Source organism: Coenobita brevimanus, chromosome 97, assembly GCF_032717465.1.
Source record: "Coenobita brevimanus isolate Jiangsu-jjx chromosome 97, ASM3271746v2, whole genome shotgun sequence".
In the NCBI taxonomy this organism is placed as follows: domain Eukaryota; kingdom Metazoa; phylum Arthropoda; class Malacostraca; order Decapoda; family Coenobitidae; genus Coenobita; species Coenobita brevimanus.
The window spans coordinates 17,518,177-17,541,616 of NC_137050.1; the positions used below are offsets into that span (position 1 = coordinate 17,518,177).

Below are 23,440 nucleotides of genomic sequence, written 5' to 3' on the forward strand. Positions count from 1 at the left end.
GTGACAATGTTGCGTACTCGGGGTAACCCCGGATTTGGGCCACTCTTCACTGCCGTCTTGCCTACAACGAGTTCAATTCGCATACTATTAAAAAATACACTAAAATTCGGAAAGAAATTGGTCCTCACGTACTCTGACCTCACGTACTGCGGGTACCTACGGTAATACAAGAGATAGAGGAAAATTTGGCATGTGCACTAAACACACGTTCAATCACGTGAATGTACAGCAATCTCTTGTAAAATGATGGGGTTCTATTCCTGAAAACCTCATCATACTGTATAGTGATCCATCGTATAGCAAGCCCACTATAACATGGAGTCAATGAGGATACGTTCCCAAGCCTGCCTAAACTCTCACATACACACACCTTAGCAATCACATACATGAAATATCCTTATGTTTAAACATTTAAAGTAACACATTAATAGTGAATAAAGAGGAAAAAAACATGAAAACTACAGAATAGAGCAGTTTTTTTTTTTTTTTTTTTTTTTATAGCAAGGAAGGAGGAACCAAAGGCCATGAGCCCGCAATAGGAGTTCCTTCCAAGAGAAAAACAAAACACAAGAGAGAGCCAAATTCTTACCTTTACTGAAGCAAGTAGGGTTGTTGATGTGGTTCCTAGACAATTCGCTGTGAAGCTGATAATTCGCCACCAAAAAAATGGACAATTCCCCATCAGGACAATTCCCCATCATTCTATAGATTCTATAAATACAGTAATCCCCCTACTATCCGGACGCCCACTTTCCGGACATCCCCACTTACTGGACATTATCATCCTGGGATCCAGTATTCCCAAAATGGTCCGAAAACAGCAAAAAATTTGAAAAAAATCCGACTTTTTCCCACACGTAATTTGAACTTGGCGCGCACGGTGCAGGACAGCTTTGTTTTGGTGCGTCATTCCTCCGATGTCTGCCAGAGCGCCCCTGCATCCTCCCCACTTACCGCCTGTCTCTTGTCGCAAGTGCACGACTGTCATCATGGTTGCCCACACGCTTGCTTTTGTGGTACGCTCACTTTTGTGGTGGTGCATTACCTGCTGCAGGCTCTCCTTCTGCTCTTGTGCCTCTCCTTCATGTGTGTGATGATGGCCCCACTGCCTGAGAAGAGGAAGAGAGTGGCTTTGACTCTGGAGATGAAGAGGGAGATACTGGAGAAAGTGGATGCAGGATGGTCTTCGTCACGCACCCTTCGTGAGTTCAACCTGGCCCTATCTACTTTGACATTAAGAGATCCCGAGACAAACTCATGCAGTACATGGCTGACTTCTCGTCGAAAAGCAAATGCAACGTGGAGAGGAAGACGATGTTGACTCCCAAGTATGCTGAAGTCAACCGCTCCACGTTGATTTGGTATCGAGAGCAACGTGCTGCTTGTGTGATGGTGCATGGCACGGAGCTGAAGGCTGCTGCTGAGAAGTTCGCAAGGCTTCACGACGCCCTAGACTTCAAGGCATCCGAGGGTTGGCTCTTTGCGTTCAAGTTACGACATGGCCTTACCAACCGTAAGTCTCATAGCGAAGCTTTGGACGTTAATGAGGATGGAGTAGAGGAGTTTCGGCACAAGATGAAGGGCTTGATCGACAGGGAGGGCCTCACTCTCGGTCAAGTCTACAACGCTGACGAAACTGGTTTATTCTATCGCTCTTTGCCTACGAACACTCTAGCCGAGGAGATGGAGAAGTGTGTACCTGGCCGCAAGCTCTCCTGCTTTGTGTTGTGCTAATGCTAACGGCATGCACCGGCTTAAGCCCGTTATTGTTGGCCATGCAAAGCAGCCTCGGTGTCTTTGTGGGGTGATGGATGCCCTTCCTGTCGTTTGGTACCATTCTTTGAAGGCATGGTTCACAGGCCACATCTTCAAAGACTGGTTCTACTGCCATTTTGTCAAGGAGGTCATCCATTACCAGATGGAGAAACTGGAAATCCCACGCAACCAGGTAAAGGCCCTCCTTCTCCTCGACAATGCACCTGCCCACCAGTGCGACAAGGACTTGGTGGCTGATAATGGCCGCATTAGGTGCATGTTTCTGCCACCTAATACTAATGCTCTCATCCAACCAATGGACCAAGGAGTGATCATGGAAATGAAGCGGCAATAACGACGGAAGTTCCTGGATGAGGTGATGGTTGTTCTCGAGGATGACAACGAGCGCAGGGAGGGACGGGACACGCGAGGCCAGCGGACTTTGGAAAACCTTCGCCGCCACAACATCAAGTCTACCATTTACAACTGGGCCAGTGCATGGAAGGAAGTCCCTGTCAAGACTCTAGAAAATGGTTGGTCTCGTCTGCTTCTCGGAACAGATGCGGAGCACGATTTCCTAGGTTTCGACGTGGAAGACTTCCATGCACGTCTACGTGCACATGGGGACGATGTTGATGTGGACGAAGTGCGTGAGTGGTTGGATGACGACGAGGGCGATCCTGGGTATCAGACCCTGTCTGATATCGAGATCGCATCTTCAGTTGCAAGTGTCAGTACCCAGTTTGAAGATTCCGACGAGGATGGCGACGGTGATGCAGACTCCTCTCAGCATGACACTACTCCAGTCATCCCCAAGCTGAGTGCACTCTGGGAACACCTAGAGTTCGTTCTGGATTACCTGGAACACCCGGACTGCGACAGGGAGATGGGGCCCTTGGGACTTGTGGAGGAAGTGCGTGCTTTCAGGCAGCGCATCATTAATCGTCAGAATTGTCGTTCCTTACGTCAATCAATGATTGACAGCTTTTTCAGGCCTGTGACCCCCGCTGTGACCAGCCCTGGCTCCACTCCGTTGCCTCTCCAAGACAGGCCCTAATGCTCCGAGCCACAGCCCAGCACATCAGTCACGGTGGAGTCACCGCTTGACGTGAGTTTGCGCCTATCTTCAGAGTCGTCTGCAATGGGTACGCCATCATCATGACCCAGCGACGCACCCCTAGGTCACCTGCATGTGCTACTCTCAGACTCTGACAGTGATTAGACGCCAAGAACTTCTCCACTAGACCACACGGGAATTTACAGTGTTGTGCAGTGAAAAAAACAGTGAATAGTGTTAAGGAATTTGAGTTCTGAGTGAAAAGACAAAGATTTAATGGACTGTAAATGTAACGTAAATTAATGAGTGTGTTTTGTTTACAAAATAGTTTCAAGAGTGGAAAGACTTAAAGTGCAGAGTGCAACACTTATTTCATTAAGGTACAATGGAGCGCAAGTAAGACAAGAGTGCGCAGTGTTAAGAGACTGGAATTCTGAGTGCAAATGACTAAGTTCTGTGCAAGACTTCATGAACAGTGTACTGCAAGTGCTTCAGGAAATCCTTCTTACTGTCAGAGTCTGAGAAGAGGCGGTTATTCATCGAGATGGCCAGGGACTTGCTGTAAGTACCCAGAATGTTTCATATTGTCTATCTATCTATCTACAGCCCGAAGCCCTAATCCTGGAAAGGGTGGCCGCAGACAAAACTCCTCCAAGTCGCTGTGTCACCCACTATTTGACTACCCTCCCCCAACTCACCCCCCCTTCCCTCATATACCTCTCAACTCCATCCCTCCACCTCATCCTCAGTCTACCCCTCCCTCTCCCTCCCTCCACCTCACCTACATACACCCTCTTAGTCAGTCTTTCATTCTCCATTCTCTCCACGTCTAAACCGCCTCAGTGTATTTCTCCTAATCTTCTCAACCACATCCACATCCACCGCATAACGTTCCTTCACTTCTTCTTTCGTCAACCGTCCCTCCATGTCACTTCACATGCTCCTCTCAAGTGACTCATTTCCACTGCTCTCACCCTTGACTTGTTCCCCTCTTGCAAGGTCCACGCCTCGCTGCCATACGTCAGGGTAGGGATCACAATACTATCATGCAGTAACTTCTTAACTTCCATACGCACCTCCCTATTTCTCATCACTGCTTTCAGTGAACCAACAACCTTCCTTCCCTGCTGTACCCTTTCACGCACTTCATCCCCCAAAGCTCCATCCTTACTCATCACACTACCCAAGTACTTGAATGCACTCACATTCTTCATATCCTCACTATCCAACCTCACTGTACATTCTGTGACTTCACTCCTCTCAAACACCATAACTTTACATTTGTTTACATTAACTTTCAGCTTCCTCTTCCTACACACTGTCCCAAATTCATTCACCAAACCTTGCAACTCCCATTCATCTTCACTCAACAATACCGTATCATCAGCAAACAGCAACACAGGAATCTTCCAAATCTCACCCTCATTCATTAGAGCCACCCCCACACCCACTGCCCTACCTTGCACCTCCTTTACAACCCCATCCATGTATATGTTAAACAGCCATGGAGACATCACACAACCATGCTTCAGTCCCACATTGAGATCAAAGAACTCACTCAGCTCACCATCCACTTGCGCCGTAGCCCTAGCTCCTTCGTACATACTCTTCACAGCATTCAGCAATTTCCCCTCCACCCCATATATTCTTAATACCTTCCACATACCTGGCCTATCTATTCTGTCATAAGCTTTCTCCAAGTCCATGAAGGCAGCATACACTTTCTTTCCCTTCTCTAGATACTTCTCCACTAAACATCTTAGAACAAATATCTGATCTACACACCCTTTTCCCTTCCTAAATCCCCTTTGTTCTTCTCCCACTAGCTCCTCTGTCATATGCCTAACCCTATCAATGAGTATTCTACCCTATATTCTACCAGTCACATTAAGAAGGCAAATACCCCTAGGGTTACCACATACTTCTCTCTCCCCTTTTCCTTTGTATAAAGGAACAATTATACCTGATTTCCAATCCTCTGGAACCCTTCCCTCTTCCCAAGCCAATCTACACAACTTCCATATCCACTCCACAACAATCTCACCCCCATACCTCAGCATTTCACCACACACTCCATTGATTCCTGGGGCCTTTCCCATCTTGATCTTCTTCATTGCTTCCACTACTTCTGCCCTACTGATCTCTTCCTCCCTCCTCTCATCTCTTCTTCTCCCAGCCATTCCCCGACCACTTATACTCGCACTGCTCTCACTCTCTACATTCAACAAATCCTCAAAGTGCTCCTTCCATATCCTCAATTTCTCTCTCTTCTCCACCAACAATCTATTATTCCTATCTTTCACTCCCCTACTATATCCCCTTTCATACTGCCTTACTTTCTTTACCTCCTTCCAAAACAATTTCTTATTCTCCCTCCATTTCACACTCAGATTCCTCCCAAACTCTTCATCCACTTTCTTTTTACTCTCCTTCATCAGTCTCTTCACCTCCCTTCTCCTGCTCACATATACCTCTGTCTTCTCTCTCTCTCATCTTCTCCCCCACCTCTACTCGCTAACCATTCACTATATCCCTTCTTCTTTTGTTCCACAGCTCGTTTCACCTCATCATTCCACCATGCTGTCCGTTGCACACCCTTGCATCTCCTCCTCACTCCACAAATCACCTCACATGCTGCGCCTATCTCTTCCGTGAATATCTTACATAGGTCTTCCACCCCTTCCATCTGCTCTAGCTCATACCTTCCCAATCTTTCTTCCACTATACTCTTATACTCTGCCATTTTCTCACTACCTTGCAAATTCTCCACTCTTCTCACAGGAGGTGTTTCCTCCTGTCTTCCCCTTCGTCTCCTTAACCATTTTCTTTGCAGCTTTATCTTGGCCATCACTAAGTGATGGTCCGAGACTCCTTTCCCCCACCCTCTCCACACTCTTGCATCCTACGCTTGTCTTCTCATTCGCTCATCCACACACAAGTAGTCTATCATTGCCTTTCGTTCAACAAGTTCACCATCCATCCTCCTCATTACTCTCCATGTATACCGGAGGATCATCTTATGCCAAAAGTAGGTGTTGGGTATTGTCAACCCCTTACCAGCACAGATGTCCACCAAAGCACTACCATTCCCATCTACTTCAGCTGGCACACCCTACTGACCAACCACTCCATCCACTCGTACATTCCCAACTTTGCCATTCATGTCTCCAATCAAAAGCACTCTCTCGCTCCTCTCAAACTTGTCCATACATGCTTCTACTCTCTCCCAAACTCATCTTTCACTCTTGCCACTCGGTCCTCTGTCAGAGCATACACATATACAATCGCCCACGCTTGTATACCTACTTTCATCCTCACCCATACAATCCTTGCACCCACTGTTCCATACTCTCTTACATTCTCCTTCCACTTCTTGCTTATCATCAGACATACTCCCTCTCTTGCCCTCTCATTCTCATTGTACTGTACTGTATTTTCCATACTGTTCTTACCTCTAACACCTCATTTCACTCTTTTATGTCCCTTATTGGTGTGAATAGGGTATTAGGTGCTATGCATGTGCAGTAGGGAGGTATTTCTCTGAATTAGGGTCCATAAGTACCAGTCCAGGAGCCAGGGACTTGTTCTAAGTACCCAGAATGTTTAATATTGTATAAACTCACCTCTAAACCCTAATTTTATGGTTCTTTTGCATTTATTTCAGTCTTTTATGTCCCTTATTGGTGTGATTTGGGTCTTAAATAGGTGCTATGCATGTCCAGAGGGAGCTGTATAGGTGTTTTTCTTAGTTAGGGTCCATAAGTACAAGTCCAGGAGGCTGGTGCCCACTATCCGGACAGGACCACATTCCGGACATGCCTTTGGCTCTATTACGTCGGATAGTGGAGGGATTACTGTATGTTCCAAACTAAAATCACTAGAATTGCTGTCACTAGTAGGTGCATACTTCCTTTTCTGTGGAATACAACCTCTAGCACCTCTTTCCCTGGTAACACCATGCAAAGTTGAGGGCTTGGGTGAACGCAACAAACCACCTGCAGAAGCCATGACTTCTTGAAGCAAACTGGATTCACGTGGTTGCGTAATGTGTGATGCAGTGCGGAGGATGCTAAAAGGATGAATTGGCAACCCCAAGAATTGGGGGATGAATAAACAAAGTACTCGTGCCAAAATACAGGGAGCAACTTTTGATTTGTGTGTGTGTGTGTGTGTGTGTGTGTGTGTGTGTGTGTGTGTGTCCGACTCTGAGCATAGGCTTCACAGCCTGCTATCAAGGCCCAGCAGTCCTCCTACATACCATACACCTCTACATGTCACCACTTCGGTGCTAACACCCACCGTCCATATTGAATACATGCTAGGGCTGTATCATACAGGACTGGTGTATTGGTATTAGCGGGGGTATTTTTACGACATGTCGGGAGGTCTCCTGGTAGATCAGTAAAGCCTGATTTAATGAAATTCAAATCCTTAAACTGTTCCCTGCCCCAGCCAGGATTCGAACCTGGGTCCGTTAGGACTGCAGGCCACTCTCTACCGATTGAGCCACCGCCTCTATCTATCCCTTGCCAGACGCCTTAATCCCGTAAGGGATGGCCACAAACAAATCGCCTCCATGTTGCCCTGTCCCCTGCCATTCCACTGCCCTGCTCTCAGCTCACACACCCCTCTCTCATATACCTCTCCACTCCATCCCTCCATCTCATCCTTGGCCTTCCCCTCCCTCTCCCCCCCTCCACCTCACTAACACTCTCCTCATTAGTCTCTCACTCTCGATCCTCTCCATATGGCCGAACCACCTCAGTGTGTTTCTCCTAATGCTTCCTATCACATCCACATCCACACCACAACGATCCTTCACTTCCTCATTTGTCAGTCTGTCTGTCCATGTCACTCCACATCCTCCTCTCAAATAATTCAAATAACTCACTTCCACAGCTCCTGCTCATGACTTCTGTCCCTCCAACAGGGTCCAAGCTTCACTTCAAACTGACTCATTGATTTTAAAAGGAATGTTGCAGCCTGTCAATCGGACCTTTTAAAAGGAACATTGCAGCCTATCGATCGGACCTTAAAAAGGAATGTCGCATCCATTGGGTTAATTTGTTTCCATAACTGCTATACTTTCCCATATATGAAAGTCTGTAAAAAGGCTATTTTGGGAAATACTGCTGTAGGAAGAGGGCAGGCTGCACCCAAAACATTCCTGACATCTAGGGATTAAGAGATCTAAGCTATGAAGAAAGACTAGAAAAATTAAACCTACCAACACTACAAGAGAGAAGGAAAGGAGGAGGCATGATTATGCTATATAAATGCATCCCAGGAAATGAGAAAATAGACATAAATGAATATATAACTTATGGGGAAGCAACCTAAAGAGTACACTGAAAAAAAAAAGAGAGAGAGAGAGAGAGAGAGAAAGAGGTGATAAAGATGTAGGAAAATTCAGCTTCCCAAATAGAGCAATTGATCAGTGGAATGCACCATGAACTGAAATAGTGTGTCAAAACTATTCATAAATTCAAAGATATGTTTGACAAAAATGTTCAAAACACAGGACAGTTCGAGCTTGAATCATTCCTGAAAAGGTACAATTAGATAAGAACAATTAGGTAAGCACACACACACACACACACACACACACACACACTCGGATCAAAAATGATCTTTAACGCCATTGAATATCTGCAACCTTATACATCGATATTGTCAAATATATATCTCATTGGCATCTGCATGTCTATACCTCACTCAGGCATACCAACCATAAGGACAAGGATTATATCAAATACATTTCATTTACATACGTACAGTACAATCCCAGCTATCCAGTATCCAGACAAACGGAATACTCAGAAAAACGGGAAAATTCAAGGGCTGGTAAAAACGTCAGCAAGTTATAACTGTGCGCCATTTTGAATGGACCGCCAAACCGCCGTTTTATCGTGTCACGTGAGGCTGGGTGAAGTTGGACTAAGCGAGGTGAAGGCATTTCTGGCTAATGTAAATTCCTAGTAAATCCTCTTAACCAGCCCTCCTCCTCCCTCTTTCCCCTACTTGAATTCAGTCATCCTCCACACCCTCCACAATTTCCACAAATCACCAGACAGTAAACAAGCTCTCTTGCTGTTGTGTTGCTCTGATGGACGGTAATTTCAACATTCCAAAATGCCTAAAGAGCAAACTAAACGTAAGCGTGTCGTGCCCACCTTGAAACAGAAGCTGGACATATGCAATAGACTTGAAAAAGGCAAACATTATAAAACACTGATGACCGAATATAATGTAGGAAATCCAAAGATTTATATAAAGACCCAGCATCCAAGCTCAATGAATTTTTCATGAAAAGCGAGACAAGTAAGTCCATTGAAAAAAGGCATACTCTTCATCGTTCAAACAGTTTTGCTTAGAAAGATCTAGGGGAGCACCTATTTCTGGTCCTCTTATCGAAGAAAAAGCAAGAGAGTTTCACAATAAAATGAATACAGAAGTCGAATGTGATTTCAGTGTTGGATGGTTAAATCGTTTCAAAGACAAGCATGGAATTTGTAAGCCAGACATCTCGGGAGAGAGCAAATCAGCAAACGCCGGTGCTTTTCTTCCCAACGGACCGACTCTAAGTTGCACCACATAAATTCATCTTAGAACGCATGTGTGCTGGCAGATATGAAAAAAGAAAAATGTTAATAGGAATGAAGGTTTACTTTGTTGGAAGGAAAAAAAATATATATGCTTGCACTTCATAAGTACATCATATATTTTATTTTGTGCAAAACAGCTGATTGGCGGCAGGTGAAGGGTGGAATGATGGAGGTCAGTCAGGGCCGGGACCATAAACAAAGCTTTGTGTGGGGGCACGGGTGTGATAACATCAGTTCACCAATAAATGTTCAAGATTTTATTTCTTTATTTTTCCACTTTTATGAGTACAGTACATACAACGAATACTTCGGTAGTTAACAATGGTGCAAAACAGTGGCGGAATGGTGGCGGTCAGTTGGGGCTGGGATTGTAAACAAAGCTGATGTGGGGGTACAGGTGTCGTGATAGTTTACCAATAAATATTCAGGATTTTATTTCTTTAGTTTTCCACATGAGTACAGTACATACGAGAAATTATTCGGTAGTTAACAGAACGGACTTGTGCATTTTGCAGTACCGGTACTGCAAGGCATTGCATGCACGTCCATTATGACCATGGTGTGTGTTTGCGAGGCAATTTTTCAGGTGGAATCTCTTGGTGTGGCCCCTGATGTGAGTGGTGAGTACCTGAATTGTATTTACTGCTGTGATAATGATCGCCTTTGTATAGATTTGAATATCAAAACTACGGGAAAAATCTGTAACCGGGAAGGTGAATTCTCCAAGCCGCCCGGTTAACTGGGATTGTACTGTATGTAGAGGTCACCAGAGAATAAATCATTTTTGATCTGAGTGTACACACACATGCACATAGCCAAATACACACATACATACACACATACAAAAACACACATGCATGTACACATACATGCACTTATGCAAATACACACATACATACACACATACTGTACAAACACACATGCATGTACACGTACATGCTCATATATATATATATATATATATATATATATATATATATATATATATGCACATGAGTACATACACAAACATGCATACACATGTGCACATACAAATGAGCTGGTTCAATCATAAAACTGTTTGCCCTTGATTAACACCAGATATGACAATTTCTCTTAGGAGTATGATGCTGTATGGGTAATGGAAGATAGTCAATGGCTCAGAAATTATAACAATGAGTTATCTGAGGGGAGCATGTGGAGTTACATGGAGAGAGAGGCTGACAAATGAGGAAGTGAAAGAGTGTTGTGGTGTGGGTATGATAGAAAGCATTAGGAGAAATCCAATGAGGTGGTTTGGCCATGTGGAGAGGATGGAGAGCAAGAGACTAACAAGGAGAGTGTATGTGACTGAGGTGGAGGGGAGCAGAGGGAGGGGGAGGCCAAAGATGAGATGAAGGAATGGAGTGGAGAGGTATATGAGGAAGGGGGAGGGGGGGATAAGCTGGGAGCAGGGCAGTGAAATTGAGGGGGACAGGGTGACATGAAGGTGACTTGTTTGTGGCCACCCCTTAAGGGATTAACACACCTAGCAATAGATAGATAGAGAGATGGATGAATGTGTAGTGCATCCTAGAATGTGAGGCCTGGAAGGGGGGCTGGGACTGCAACTGAAAAGTTGAGAGGAAGGATGGGACTGGAATGAACTGGTGCTACGATGAGGAAGAGTAGATTGAGATGGTTTGAGCATTCTGAAAGGATGGATGATGACAACTGGGTAAGGAAGGTGAGAAGTGTGAACGTCGAGGGTAGGGCTGTGAGAGGCAGAATGAAAAAGACCTGGGATGAGGTCATAGAGTGTAGCCTCTGGGATAAAGGATTGAATAGGGAGGCTGCCAGAGATCGAGCAGTGTGGAGAGCTGCCATTGGATGACCAAGGCCAACACATGCAAGGCTTTATAAACAATAAAAATGAACAAACAAAGCCACAAGAAAGGTAAACATGAACACTTCAGCAAAACAACATAAGGAAGAACTAAGATACTGGTAGATTTTTTCAAAAACATGTGTGCAAATTACAGATGGCAAACTGTGTTAAAAATACATGGCCTAATGGAATGAAAATTGCCATGACTAAATCCTACAGAGAATTGTACATTCTAGGACCATGGCAAGATGGCTTATTAGAGTTTAATTATACCTGGTTGTGGCAAAACACAGTTATTGTAAAACAGCTATGAAATATTACTGATTTTGCCATTCCTATTCAAATGATATGTCTCCATGTAAGGCATTACGTTAAAATAGAACTATGCACAACAATCCAGGATATCCAGTATCCAGTGAACTGGAATTACTAGACAACTGGGAAAATTCACAGCAAATATATAAATAAAAATACACAGTGTGCACCACTTTGAATGCCAGCCTCTTCACGGGGTAGTTAGGGGCCATGAGAGACTGAGTGAAATCGGGCGATGTGTATGAAGTGATTTCCGGTCAAGATAGTTTTCTAGTTACTCTCCTTCCCTCTCTTTCTCCCCCCCTAATTTGATTGCCCTCCATACCTCCACAAATCACCAGTCTGCTTACTGTTACCAGTCAGTAGGCTTGCATTCTTGCTGTTGTGTTATGCTGTGATATATGGTTATTTCTACACTCCGCAATGCCTAAGTCCAAACTAATAATAAAGCACATTGTGCTCAGTTTGAAACTAAAAGCTGGACAAAACTTGAAGAAGGTGAACGTTATTAAGACACTTATGACAGAATTTAACAGAAGAAATTTCACAATTTATTATATCAAGTCCCAAAGACCCAAGCTCAAGAAATTTTTCATGAAAAGCAAGATAAATAAATCCACTTAAAAAAAAAAAAAAAAAAAAAAAAAAAAAAAAAAAAAGGCATTCTCTTCATTGGACAAAAATATGTGGTACTTGTACGATTTTCTACCTAGTGAACGTACTCTAACTATGCACAAGCTTGCAGTATCTTACAGTACCTTATCAAGTCCATTCTGTTAAATACTATTCCTTATTTTATGCACAGGAACATGGAAAAATAAATTAAAGAAATAAATCTTAGACATTTATTGGTGAACTTATGATATGGAGAGAAATGCTGCACTGTAGAATTATCACAACTCCCTTGCTCACATGTAGGTTGTGTACATGGCTGTGGTCCACCCATTTATTCTTCACATGACCGCCGTCACTCCACCCCTCATTTGCCACTCAGCTGCTTAGCAGATAATAAAATAAATGTGTAGGAATTGCAAGCAAAGTAATTTCATCCAACAAAACAAACCTTCATTTCTATGAACATGACTTTATCTTCTTTGCCAGTGCAAATGTGTTAAGATGATTTTACTTGTATCTATAAATTTATCTTAATCCGCGCCGTCCTGGCGACGTGAATTAACGTCCGCACATGATGTGCACTCATGTCCCGGTGACGTGAATTAACGCGGCAACATTGCAAGGTCCCTAATTTGCACAATTTTCAATTTTCGCGAGTGATTTTTGGCATGTATACACAGGACACCTTCCTCTATTCCTCTACAAGATGCCAAGCAGGGACAATGCCTTACACCGCATAACCTCTCCCCCCCCCCCAGCATGCCATTGTCTCGGCAATTCACCTGTTACCAGTGACCTGGCCAATAAAGACATTCAGGGCCAGAGTGATTCCCCAATCGATGACAACGTGGAGGACAAAGTTTACATAGCATTAGAGGAAGAAACAGTCAGAAATAATGATCAGGTAATGTGGGGAAAAAAAAGGTCATGAATGGTGATGAGTTAGTGAGTGAAACAATGCTTATAATGCCTACAGTACTGTTTGAAAACCAATATACTGTACTCTTGTACTACATATAAATTCGTACCAAGTAAATAAATAAATACTGTTTATAAGTGGATAAAATAGTTGCCCTCCCATAGAACTCGTTTTCTTTGGTGCCAGCCTGTTAGAAAACCCAGTCAGGTAAGGAAGTACTCGTACCTAAATCGAGTACAGTAGTGCACCAACTTTCGCTACAGCAGGATTCGCGGAATCCACTTTCGCGGCATGCACCAAATATTCCCTAACTTCCACTTGAAAAAAATCGATTTTCGCGCACAAATTTTGGGTTTGGGACAAAATTTTGAACTTTGAATTTCCTGCACCGTCCGCCCGCAACCCACCGCCATCTTGAATGACGTCATGTCAACACTCTGTCCACCCATTCCCGCCATTGTGTACGACCGTGCTAGCTCCATTGTGTTGGATTCTCACGGTTCAATGGCCTCTACTATACCTGGTAGTGTGGGGAAAGGGCAAGGTGGTGTGGGGGGAGAGCCTGGTGGTGTGGGGGGAGAGCCTGGTGGTGTGGGGGGAGGGCCGGGAGGCAGTGGTGGTGATAAAAAGTGGCCGGGACATTCAAAGTCGGGAGGAAAGGCCAAGGCTAAAAGAGAGTATCTTGTTGGAGTGAAGAAACGGCAGTATAATAATGAAATGAAAAGGAAGATAGTTGAGCACATGGACAAGGGCGCAAAAAACAATGAAATCTGCCGTATATTTAACATCCCAGAATCGACAGTGCGTAGTATGAGGAAACAGCATGGTGGTAGCGAGGCAGCAAGAGGTGGCGCCAATACGTCTGGCGTGGCTAAATAAGCCCGCCACGCGCCTCGGATACTTACCCCCAACATCCATTAAACACCTCAACCTGGTCTCTGTGGTATGTTTCTCCTCATATAATGTGTACTGTACAGTTTTTATTGTTTGTATCTCACAATGCAATGTACAATAGTGATTTGATGTACTGTATTGCAAGTGAAAATGAAAATCTGATGTTACTTTAGGATAACCGGGAACCAATTAGCCTTTTTGCCATAAAGACAATGCCCCAACTTTCGCTAATTCCACTTTCGCGCATTATTTTTGGACCCAATTAGGCGCGAAAATTGGGGCCCCACTGTATTTTAAACCTCAGGTGAGCGATTTCTCTAAGAATTTTCGATGTTTCTCACCAAAAGCGGATGTTTGAGCAAAAAAAAAAAAAAAAAAAAAAAAAAAAAAAAAAAAAAAGGGTCCAAAAATGTCGGGACTGGGGCGTACCACTGCCCAGAAAACGTCGGGATGGGGCGGATTAAAATGCATATCAACTGGCAAAGAAGATAAAATCTAGTTGATAAAAATGAAGGTTTCTTACACTGGACAAAATTACTGTGCTTGCATTTCCTATGTATTTATTATCTGCAAAACAGCTGAATGGCAATTAAAAGGTGGAGTGACAGTGGTCATGTGAGTAAGAAATGGGCGGGTTGTGGCCATTTACACAGCCGATGTGTGAGCATAGGAGTCGTGATAATTCTACTGTATAACACTCCTTTCCAAATCATCAGTTCACAAATAAATGCTCAAGACTTGTTTCTTTATCTTACTTTTCCATGTATTTATGAATAAAGTGGTGAATAATATTTAACAAAATGGACTTAGCATGTACACTGCGCACTACTGCAAGACTGCAATCACATCTGTTATATCTATGGGATGTGTTTAAGAGGAGGTAATGTTTCAAATGGAATCTGTTAGTGTGGCCCCAGATACGAGTGGTGAGCATTATGAGCAATGTATATACTACTTTGATCTAGGTTATACAGTTTATCAGATATCTGGAAAAAATTGGTAACCAGGAAGGTGAATTCCCCAAGCTTCCCAGTTCACTGGGATTATACTGTATATGGAAATGTGCCCATGGAACTTCAATCACTATTTATTCTGGACTTTAGTTGCTTTCACTATATTTGTGCTTACGAACCCAGCACTGTCCCCCACGATACAACATAGGTTCCACAGATTGGAATGTCTGCTGCAGTAAGTATAAATGAATGATCTGTGACATCAAAAGCTCTCCTTCACCAGCCATTCCTTGCTACCAATTAATAATACAACATTATCGCTTAAGGGAACTCAGACATTATGACCTGAAACTTGGACACATATGGTCCTTGCTTTGAACTGAGCACTCCATCATAAATCCTCTACCCGACCCTCCTCCCAACCATTCAACTTCCCTGCTCTCACCTCTCCTGGCCTCTACCCTGTCACATCTTTCCTACCTCACTATGAAATGCTGCACAGGAAGCAGCACCCCAAATACAGGGAGTATAGAGGCTGATGGAACATTATTTCTGTCTGGTAATATACATTATTGCCATCATTACCAACATGATCATATCATCACAGCAGCACCAGCAGCATGTACCCAGAGTGCTTCCCTCTTTCACCACAAGTAATCCACTTTTTGAATTAAACAGTATTTCTTCTCTCAAAAGGTATGGTTGACATTAAACAGTTTCATTGACTGTGCCCACCTGTCAAGTATAGCTCCAATATAGCGTCCATCAGTGAAGGTCATAAGTGCAGGACCATCCCAAGGTTCCATGGCACAACCTGCCCATTGGTAGAAGTCCCTTTTTTCTTGTTTCATGGTAAGATCATTCTGCCATGCCTCGGGCACCATTGTCATGATAGCCTGAAACATTAAATAGCATTGTTACTGTAGAAAATGTTCAGCTGCAGATAATATACCCGTTGTACTTTAACTTGGCCCAGTTTTTAGTTCTTTCACAGTTTATTTCAGATAGGTCTGTGACAGAAAAAGAAGGCTCATTTTTTGTTCTTTCACAGTTTGTTCACATAGGTCTGTGATGGAAAAATAAGGCTACAGTTCTAGATGCTTTCTATAACACTTCTTTGTGGTCTGAAGCATAGTCTAATGTTAATCTATTGTTAGAGGTCAAGATGGAGATATGGAAATTCTAGGCCATGTTAGAATAAAATTAGTATAATTACAGAGTGTATACTGCATTAGAAGCTGTAGCAAAAAGCTAGAATTAGTAGAAAAGTTGGAGATACAAGTATTGTATGAAAAAATACTGACAGTTTGTGTTTCATGACTCACTTTCCCAAGGTGAATAATTTTTAGCCTCCTACCCAGTACTCAGTGCTTAGTAAACACATAATTATCATTTAATTCCTGTAAAACTGCTGCGGTTGCCATGCTTGCAAACAATCTTGTTCTTGAGAACATAAATCAGTATCTAATACATGTAAGGTCTATTTAGAAAGTATCCAACCTTAGGCTCTAAAAATACATATAGCTAACCTGTTGAGCTAAGACACAAATTCCCCTCAAAGTAGGACCCCTTCTGACTTGATACATACAGCCCAAAATTCCTTCTACTCCCTGAAACATTTTTCAAAGTTGATTTCAGTACATCCCGCAGGTGCTTCATCGCATTCGTCATAATCTTTTCTCTTGGATGAACGTTGCTTAAGACATGTTGGAGCATGTAAACCATGATCCAGACTTACTGCAGACTGTTATCACTGGAGATGAGACTTGGGTGTACAGGTATGATCCAGAAACCAAAGCACAGTCATCCCAGTGGCAGCATGCAGGGTTGCCTTGGCCAAAAAAGGCACGACAGGTTCGCAGCAATGTGAAATGCACTTGTATGTTGACAGTTTTTTTGGACTATAGTGGTGTTGTGCATCACGAATATGCACCAGAGGGTAAGACCATCGACAAACATTACTAACTCAACGTTTTCCATCATCTTTGTGACTCAGTTCGGCGGAAGAGATCAAACCTTTGGAAAGCGGCAAGTTGAAAGCTGTACCATGACAATGCCCCTGCCCAGCTTTCCCAACTGATTCAGGAATTTTTGGTCATTCATGATATCCCATAGGTCCGGCAGGCTCCCTACTCACCAGACATAGGTCCGTGCGACTTTTGTTTATTCTCTAAGCTCAAAACTCTGCTGAAGGGTTCCTGACTCGAGATGAGGGAAAAGATCATGATGAATACGATGAAGCACCTGCAGGAGATACTGAAAACAGACTCTGAAAAATGCTTCAAGCAGTGGAAAGAATGCTGGGCTGTGTGTGTCAAGTCAGAAGGGGCTTACTTTGAGGATAATTAGTGTCCTAGCTCACAAGGTTAGTTACAGTAAAAGCTTGATTAACCGGAATGCATGGTGATTCTTCCATTACGGATATGGAATTTTCTGGATAATCGAATGTTACTCATAGAAATTTTCTGGGAGGTCAAACGAATGAAATAGTACCAAACTTGGGACTTTATTTCATAAAGTACATTATTCAGTATTAGATACAGTACAGGTAAGATACAGTATAGGTACATTCACACTCACTAATATCTGCCCAGGGGTGCCCCCTTCCTACCTCAGAATACACAGGGAAGAGGGGAGGGGGGACGAAATGAGCTCCATCCACCACTACCCTAGCTCCCGACCATCCCCCATACCCCCACCCCATCCGTCATTCTTAACTAGCAGTTATATCTCATGCTGATTTCATGCTTAACACTCTTGGTCCCACTACTAATACAAAAAAAAGAACAGTAGGATATGTTAAAAGAGTGTAACTATCAACATGTTGCAGCAAGAAATTAATGCATTATGTCGTTGACAATAAAACAAAAATGCTAACAACGGAGGGTTAGTGCCCCTCCCTGGAAAACAACTAACTAAAAAAACAAACAAGAAGCCTCGGACAAGGACTGACCAAACGATGACGACCCAGGACCGGACAAAGGACTTGGTAATGGCTACATGGAATGTAAGAGGAGCGAATGATGAGGTGAAAGAGAGAGAGATTGTCCAGGTGCTTGAGGGTGCAAAAGTGGATGTATGTGGAATGACTGAAACAAAATGGAGAGGAGAAAGTGTGAGAGAATGGGAGTATGGATGGGGTATATGTGCAGGAGTAGGTGAGAATGAGAGGGCAAAGGAAGGCGTATGTATAATTGTGAGTAAAAGAGGGAAGAAGAGCATAAGACAGTATGGATCAAGGATTGTGTGGGTAAAGTTGAAAGTTGGAATACAAATGTGGGCGATTGTGTGTGTGTATGTGCCAATGCAAGATCATGCTAGCAGAGTGAGAGAAGAGTTCTGGACAAATGTGGAAGTGTGCATGGAAAAGTTTGGAAGGAATGATAGAGTGTTTTTGATTGGTGAAATGAATGGTAAAGTAGGGAATGTGAAGGTGGATGGAATAGTTGGTGAGTGGAGTCTGCCTGCTGAGATAGATGAGAATGGCAGTGTGTTGGTGGACATTTGTGCTGGGAGGGGGTTGGTGATAGCCAATACCCTCTTCAGGCAGAAAATGATCCACAGGTATACATGGTGAGTGATGAGAAGGGTGGGTGGTGAACTGAATAAAAGGAAGGCAATGATTGATTATGCGTGTGTGGATGAAAGGATGCGAAGATGTGTAATGGATGCAAGAGTTTATAGAGGTTGGGGAAGTGGACTTTCTGACCACTACTTGGTGGTGGCCAGAATTAGGATACAAGTAAGATGGAGGAATAGAAGAAGGGAAAGACGAGAGGAAGGAGTAGTTGCAAGGAGAGTGGAAAGGTTACAAGAGGATGAGAAAAAGGCAGAGTATAAGAGAGAAGTGGAGGAACGATTGGGCAAATATGAATTGGAGCAGATGGGGGACATGGAAGGTGTGTGCAGGATATTTACAGAAGAAATATGTGCAGCATGTGATGTGGTGTGTGGGAGGAAGAGAAGACGGAGGGGGGTGCAAGGAACAGCGTGGTGGACTGAAGAGGTGAGACAGGCTGTGGCACAAAAGAAGAAAGCATACAATGAATGGATGAGAAATAGGGGCGTGGAAGAAGTTGAGAGGCGGAAGAGAGAGTTATATGTAGAAAGAAAAGAAAGAGGTGAAAAGATTAGTAAGAGAGTAAGAAGAGAGTGGATGAGGAATTTGGAAGGAATTTGAGTGTAAAGTGGAGGGACTGTAAGAAAATGTTCTGGAAAGAGGTGAAAACAGTAAGACAGGGTGGAAGTGAGGTTAGAAGGGGAGTGAGAGATAAAAATGGTAGATTACTAATGGAGAAGGGAGAAAAAGTGAGCAGATGGAGAGAACACTTTATGGAATTGTTGAACATAGAGGATGGAAGTAATTCGAGTATAAGTGGCTGGGGAATGGCTGGGAGAAGGAGGGAGGTGAGAAGACAAGAAGAAATCAGTAGGATAAAAGTTGTGGAAGCAATGAAGTAAGTTAAATTGGGGAAAGCCTCAGGAATTGATGGAGTGTGTGGTGAAATGCTGAAACATGGGGGAGAGATAGTGGTAGAATAGATGTGGAAGATGTGCAGCTTGGCCTGGGAATAAGGTAGAGTCCCGGAGGATTGGAAGTCAGGTATAATTATTCCCTTGTACAAAGGAAAAGGGGAAAAAGAAGTGTGTGGTAATCATAGGGGCATTTGTCTTATTAGCATAATAGGAAAAGTGTATGGTAGGATACTTATTGACAGAGTTAGAGAAAGAACAGAAGAATTAGTTGGAGAAGAACAGGGAGGCTTTAGGAAGGGAAGAGGTTGTGTAGATCAGATATTCATTCTCAGATCTTTAGTGGAAAAGTTTCTAGAGAAGGGAAAGACGTTGTATGCGGCTTTCATGGATTTGGAGAAAACACATGACAGGATGGATAGACAAGGATTGTGGAAAGTATTAAGAATATATGGAGTAGATGGAAAGTTGTTGAATGCTGTGGAGAGTATGTACGATGGTGCTAAGGCTGCAGTGCATGTGGATGGTGAACTAAGTGAATTTTTCTCTTTGGAGGTTGGATTGAAACAGGGGTGTGTCATGTCTCCATGGTTGTTCAATCTGTACATGGATGGGGTAATAAAAGAGGTACAAGGTAGGGTAGTGGATGTTGGAGTGGCCCTGGTAAGAGAAGATAGTGTTTGGAAACTCCCTGTACTGTTGTTTGCAGATGATACTGTGTTGTTGAGTGAAGATGAAGGAGAGCTGCAAGGCTTGGTGGATGAGTTTGGAAGAGTGTGTAAGAAATGGAATCTAAAGATGAATGTAGGGAAGAGTAAAGTGATGGTCTTTGAGAGAGGTGAAGTCAGTGAATGTACAGCGAGACTGGATGGTGTGGAATTGGAAAATGTGAGTACGTTTAAGTACTTGGGTAGTGTGATGAGTAGGGATGGAGGTTTGGAGGGTGAAGTGCTTGAAAGGGTACAGCAGGGATGAAAGGTTGCTGGTTCTTTGAAAGCAGTGATAAGAAACAGGGAAGTGAGCATGGAAGTGAAAAAGTTACTACATGACAGTATTGTGATGCCAACTCTAATGTACGGAAGTGAAGCTTGGACGTTGTCAGAAGGACACAAGTCACGAGTGAGAGCAGTGGAAATGAGTTATTTAAGAGGAGCCTGTGGAGTCACATGGAGAGACAGGCTAACGAATGAGGATATAAAGGAGTGTTGTGGTGTGGATGTGGATGTGATAGGAAGTGTTATGAGGAACACACTGAGGTGATTTGGCCATGTGGAGAGGATGGAGGGTGAAAGACTGACAAAGAGAGTGTATGTGAGTGAGGTGGAGGGGGGAAGAGGGAGGGGGAGGCCGAGGATGAGATGGAGGGATGGGGTGGAGAGGTATATGAGAGATGGGGGTGTGAATTGGGAGCAGGGCAGTGAAATGGCGGGGGACAGGGCAACGTGGAGGCAATTTGTTTGTGGCCACCCCAAACGGGATTGAGGCGTCTGGCAATAGATAGATTGATAGATAGCTAACAATGGCCACTTCAAGCCTCCTGTGTTACTTTGCAAACACACACACACACACACACACACACACACACACACACACACACACACACACACACACACTGCAAAACAGACATAAACACACCCAAACACGCAGGCACAGACATGGATGCCTGCAAACACCCAACGCATGAGGCCTGGGATGGCCGTTGTTAACGTTTTTGTTTTATTGTCAACGTTATAATGCATTAATTTCTTGCTGCAGCACATTCATAGTTATATTATATATTTTTTACATATCGTAGTATTTTATATTTTTGTTAGTAATGTGACTATGAGTGTAAAGTATGAGGTTAGCTTGAGATGTAACTGTCAGTTAAGAATGACGAGTGGGGGGCTGGGAGGGTTGGGAGCTGGGGTATGAGGGAGGGTTGGGAGCTGGGGTAGAGGCAGGTGGAGCTCGTTTCGTCCCCACCTCCCGTCTTCCCTGGGCATATGGGGGTACAAAGGGGGTACCCCTGAGCAGAAATTAGTGATCATGAGTGTACACTACAATACACACAAAAAGAAAGCAAGAGAAATTGTACAGGACTGAACACAAACTAGCAAACATTACCAAAAATTATTTAAAGAAAAATTTGGCATATGTTACAGGCTATAATAATTTTGAAAACTCAGCTGCATACACTACCCTGTACTGTACAGAACTAATCAAGAATTATAGGGGGACGACCAGCATCTGGAATATTTTCGACCCTATACCGGATCGAATCTGCATTCTGGTAATTTAGATGTGCCGATACATTGGATGCCAGTTAATCGAGCTTTTACTGTATTTAATTTTTTAAAGCCTAAGGTTTGATACTTTCTGAACAGACCTCCTATGCTACCTCAGACTGTATAACTCATGTTGCTATATTAAATTTATCCGCAAAGCCTGCTTCACACTACTTCACTTTGTAAAGTGGAACTCTGATTTCCACTCCTATTTTTCTCAGAGACCTTCAATTCAAATTTCAATATTCACCTCCTCTGACCGATTCTCATTTGATGCAGAAACCTTACCCCTTTACATTCAAAATGACTAAAGTAATCTAATGCTGAGACAGCTCAACATTCTAGGTGAGTTAATAATTTAGGTCTACTTTTAACAAAGGTTCAATCCTTTTAATCAGCCAAACTTCCTCTTCTGATAGGCTCCTCCTATGATTCACAACCATTTTTCCATAACTTGTTCTACAGACGCTCACCATTTAGGTCTCTGATGTCTCTGTTCTGTCCTCTGTCATCAGAGTGCTTGCCCTCTATCTCACCCCACTCACCCATTCATTTACCTATCTACCCTGTCCCTCAACCTTATCCCCCATCTCTCTCTCCCCTTCTACCTCACTCACAATCCCTTCTAATTACTCCTTCAATCTCTAATCACTCCACAGACCAAACCATCGCAGAATACTCGTAACTCTTCACAGCACATCTACATCAACACCATAATGTTCCTGAACTTCCTTAATTATCTGTCTGCCTTTCCACCTACTGTAACTCTGAACACTCCTCTCGGATAACTTATTTCTATTTCTCTCACTCTTGCCTTGTGTCCTAGCTAAGTCTATCTATCTACCTATTGCCAGATACCTTAATCCCATAAGGGGTGGCCACAAACAAATTGCCTCCACGTCACCCTGTCTCCCGTCATTTTACTGCCCTGCTCCCAGCTCACATCCCCCTCTCTCATATACCTCTCCACTCTATCCCTCCATCTCATCCTTGGCCTCCCCCTCCCTCTCTCCCCTTCCACCTCACTTGTATACACTCTCCTCATCAGTCTCTCATTCTCCATCCTCTCCACATGGCCAAACCACCTCAATGTGTTTCTCCTAACGCTTCCTACCACATCCGCATCCACACCACAATGCTCCTTCACTTTTTCATCTGTCACTCTGTCTCTCCATGTGACTCCACATACTCCCCTCAAATAACTCATTTCCACTGCCCTCACTCCTTACTTGTGTCCCTCCAACAAGGTCCATGCTTCACTAACATTTACAGCTGGTACCATAACAGTGCCATACAGTGACATTTTCACTTCCCTGCACACTTCCCTGTTTCTACTTACTGCTTTCAGAGAACCAGGACCTTTTCTTCCTTGTTGTACCCTTTCAAGCACTTCATCCTCTTAACTTCAATCCTTACTCATCTCATTACCCAAGTACTTAAACACACTCACATTTTCCATTTCCTCTTCATCCAACACCACTGTACACGCAATTACTTCATTTCTCTCGAAGACTAGGTCCAAACTATGTCCAAGCTTTATTTCCATATGTTAATGTGGAGATCATAATACTGTCCTTGCCCACCTCTATATGCCTTGTTCTACCCACATTGTACCCGCAACCTTCTTTCCCTGTAGGATTCTCTCACACCTCATCCTGTAAATTCTCATCCTTGCTCAGCATACCACCTAAAAATATGAAGGTGCCAAGGTTCTCTATTTCCTTACCATTCAGCCTTATTA

General features: G+C 43.5%; 1 protein-coding gene across 1 annotated transcript in view; it reads right to left on the reverse strand.

Annotated features, from left to right (window-relative positions):
* The window catches only part of LOC145413616 (uncharacterized), a 569,601-nt gene that overhangs the window by 390,203 nt on the left and 155,958 nt on the right, over window positions 1-23,440 (reverse strand). The window contains exon 8 of the mRNA XM_080283270.1: window positions 15,695-15,855. Coding sequence (XP_080139396.1) covers window positions 15,695-15,855 — 161 coding nt within the window. The remainder of the gene's footprint in view (window positions 1-15,694; window positions 15,856-23,440) is intronic.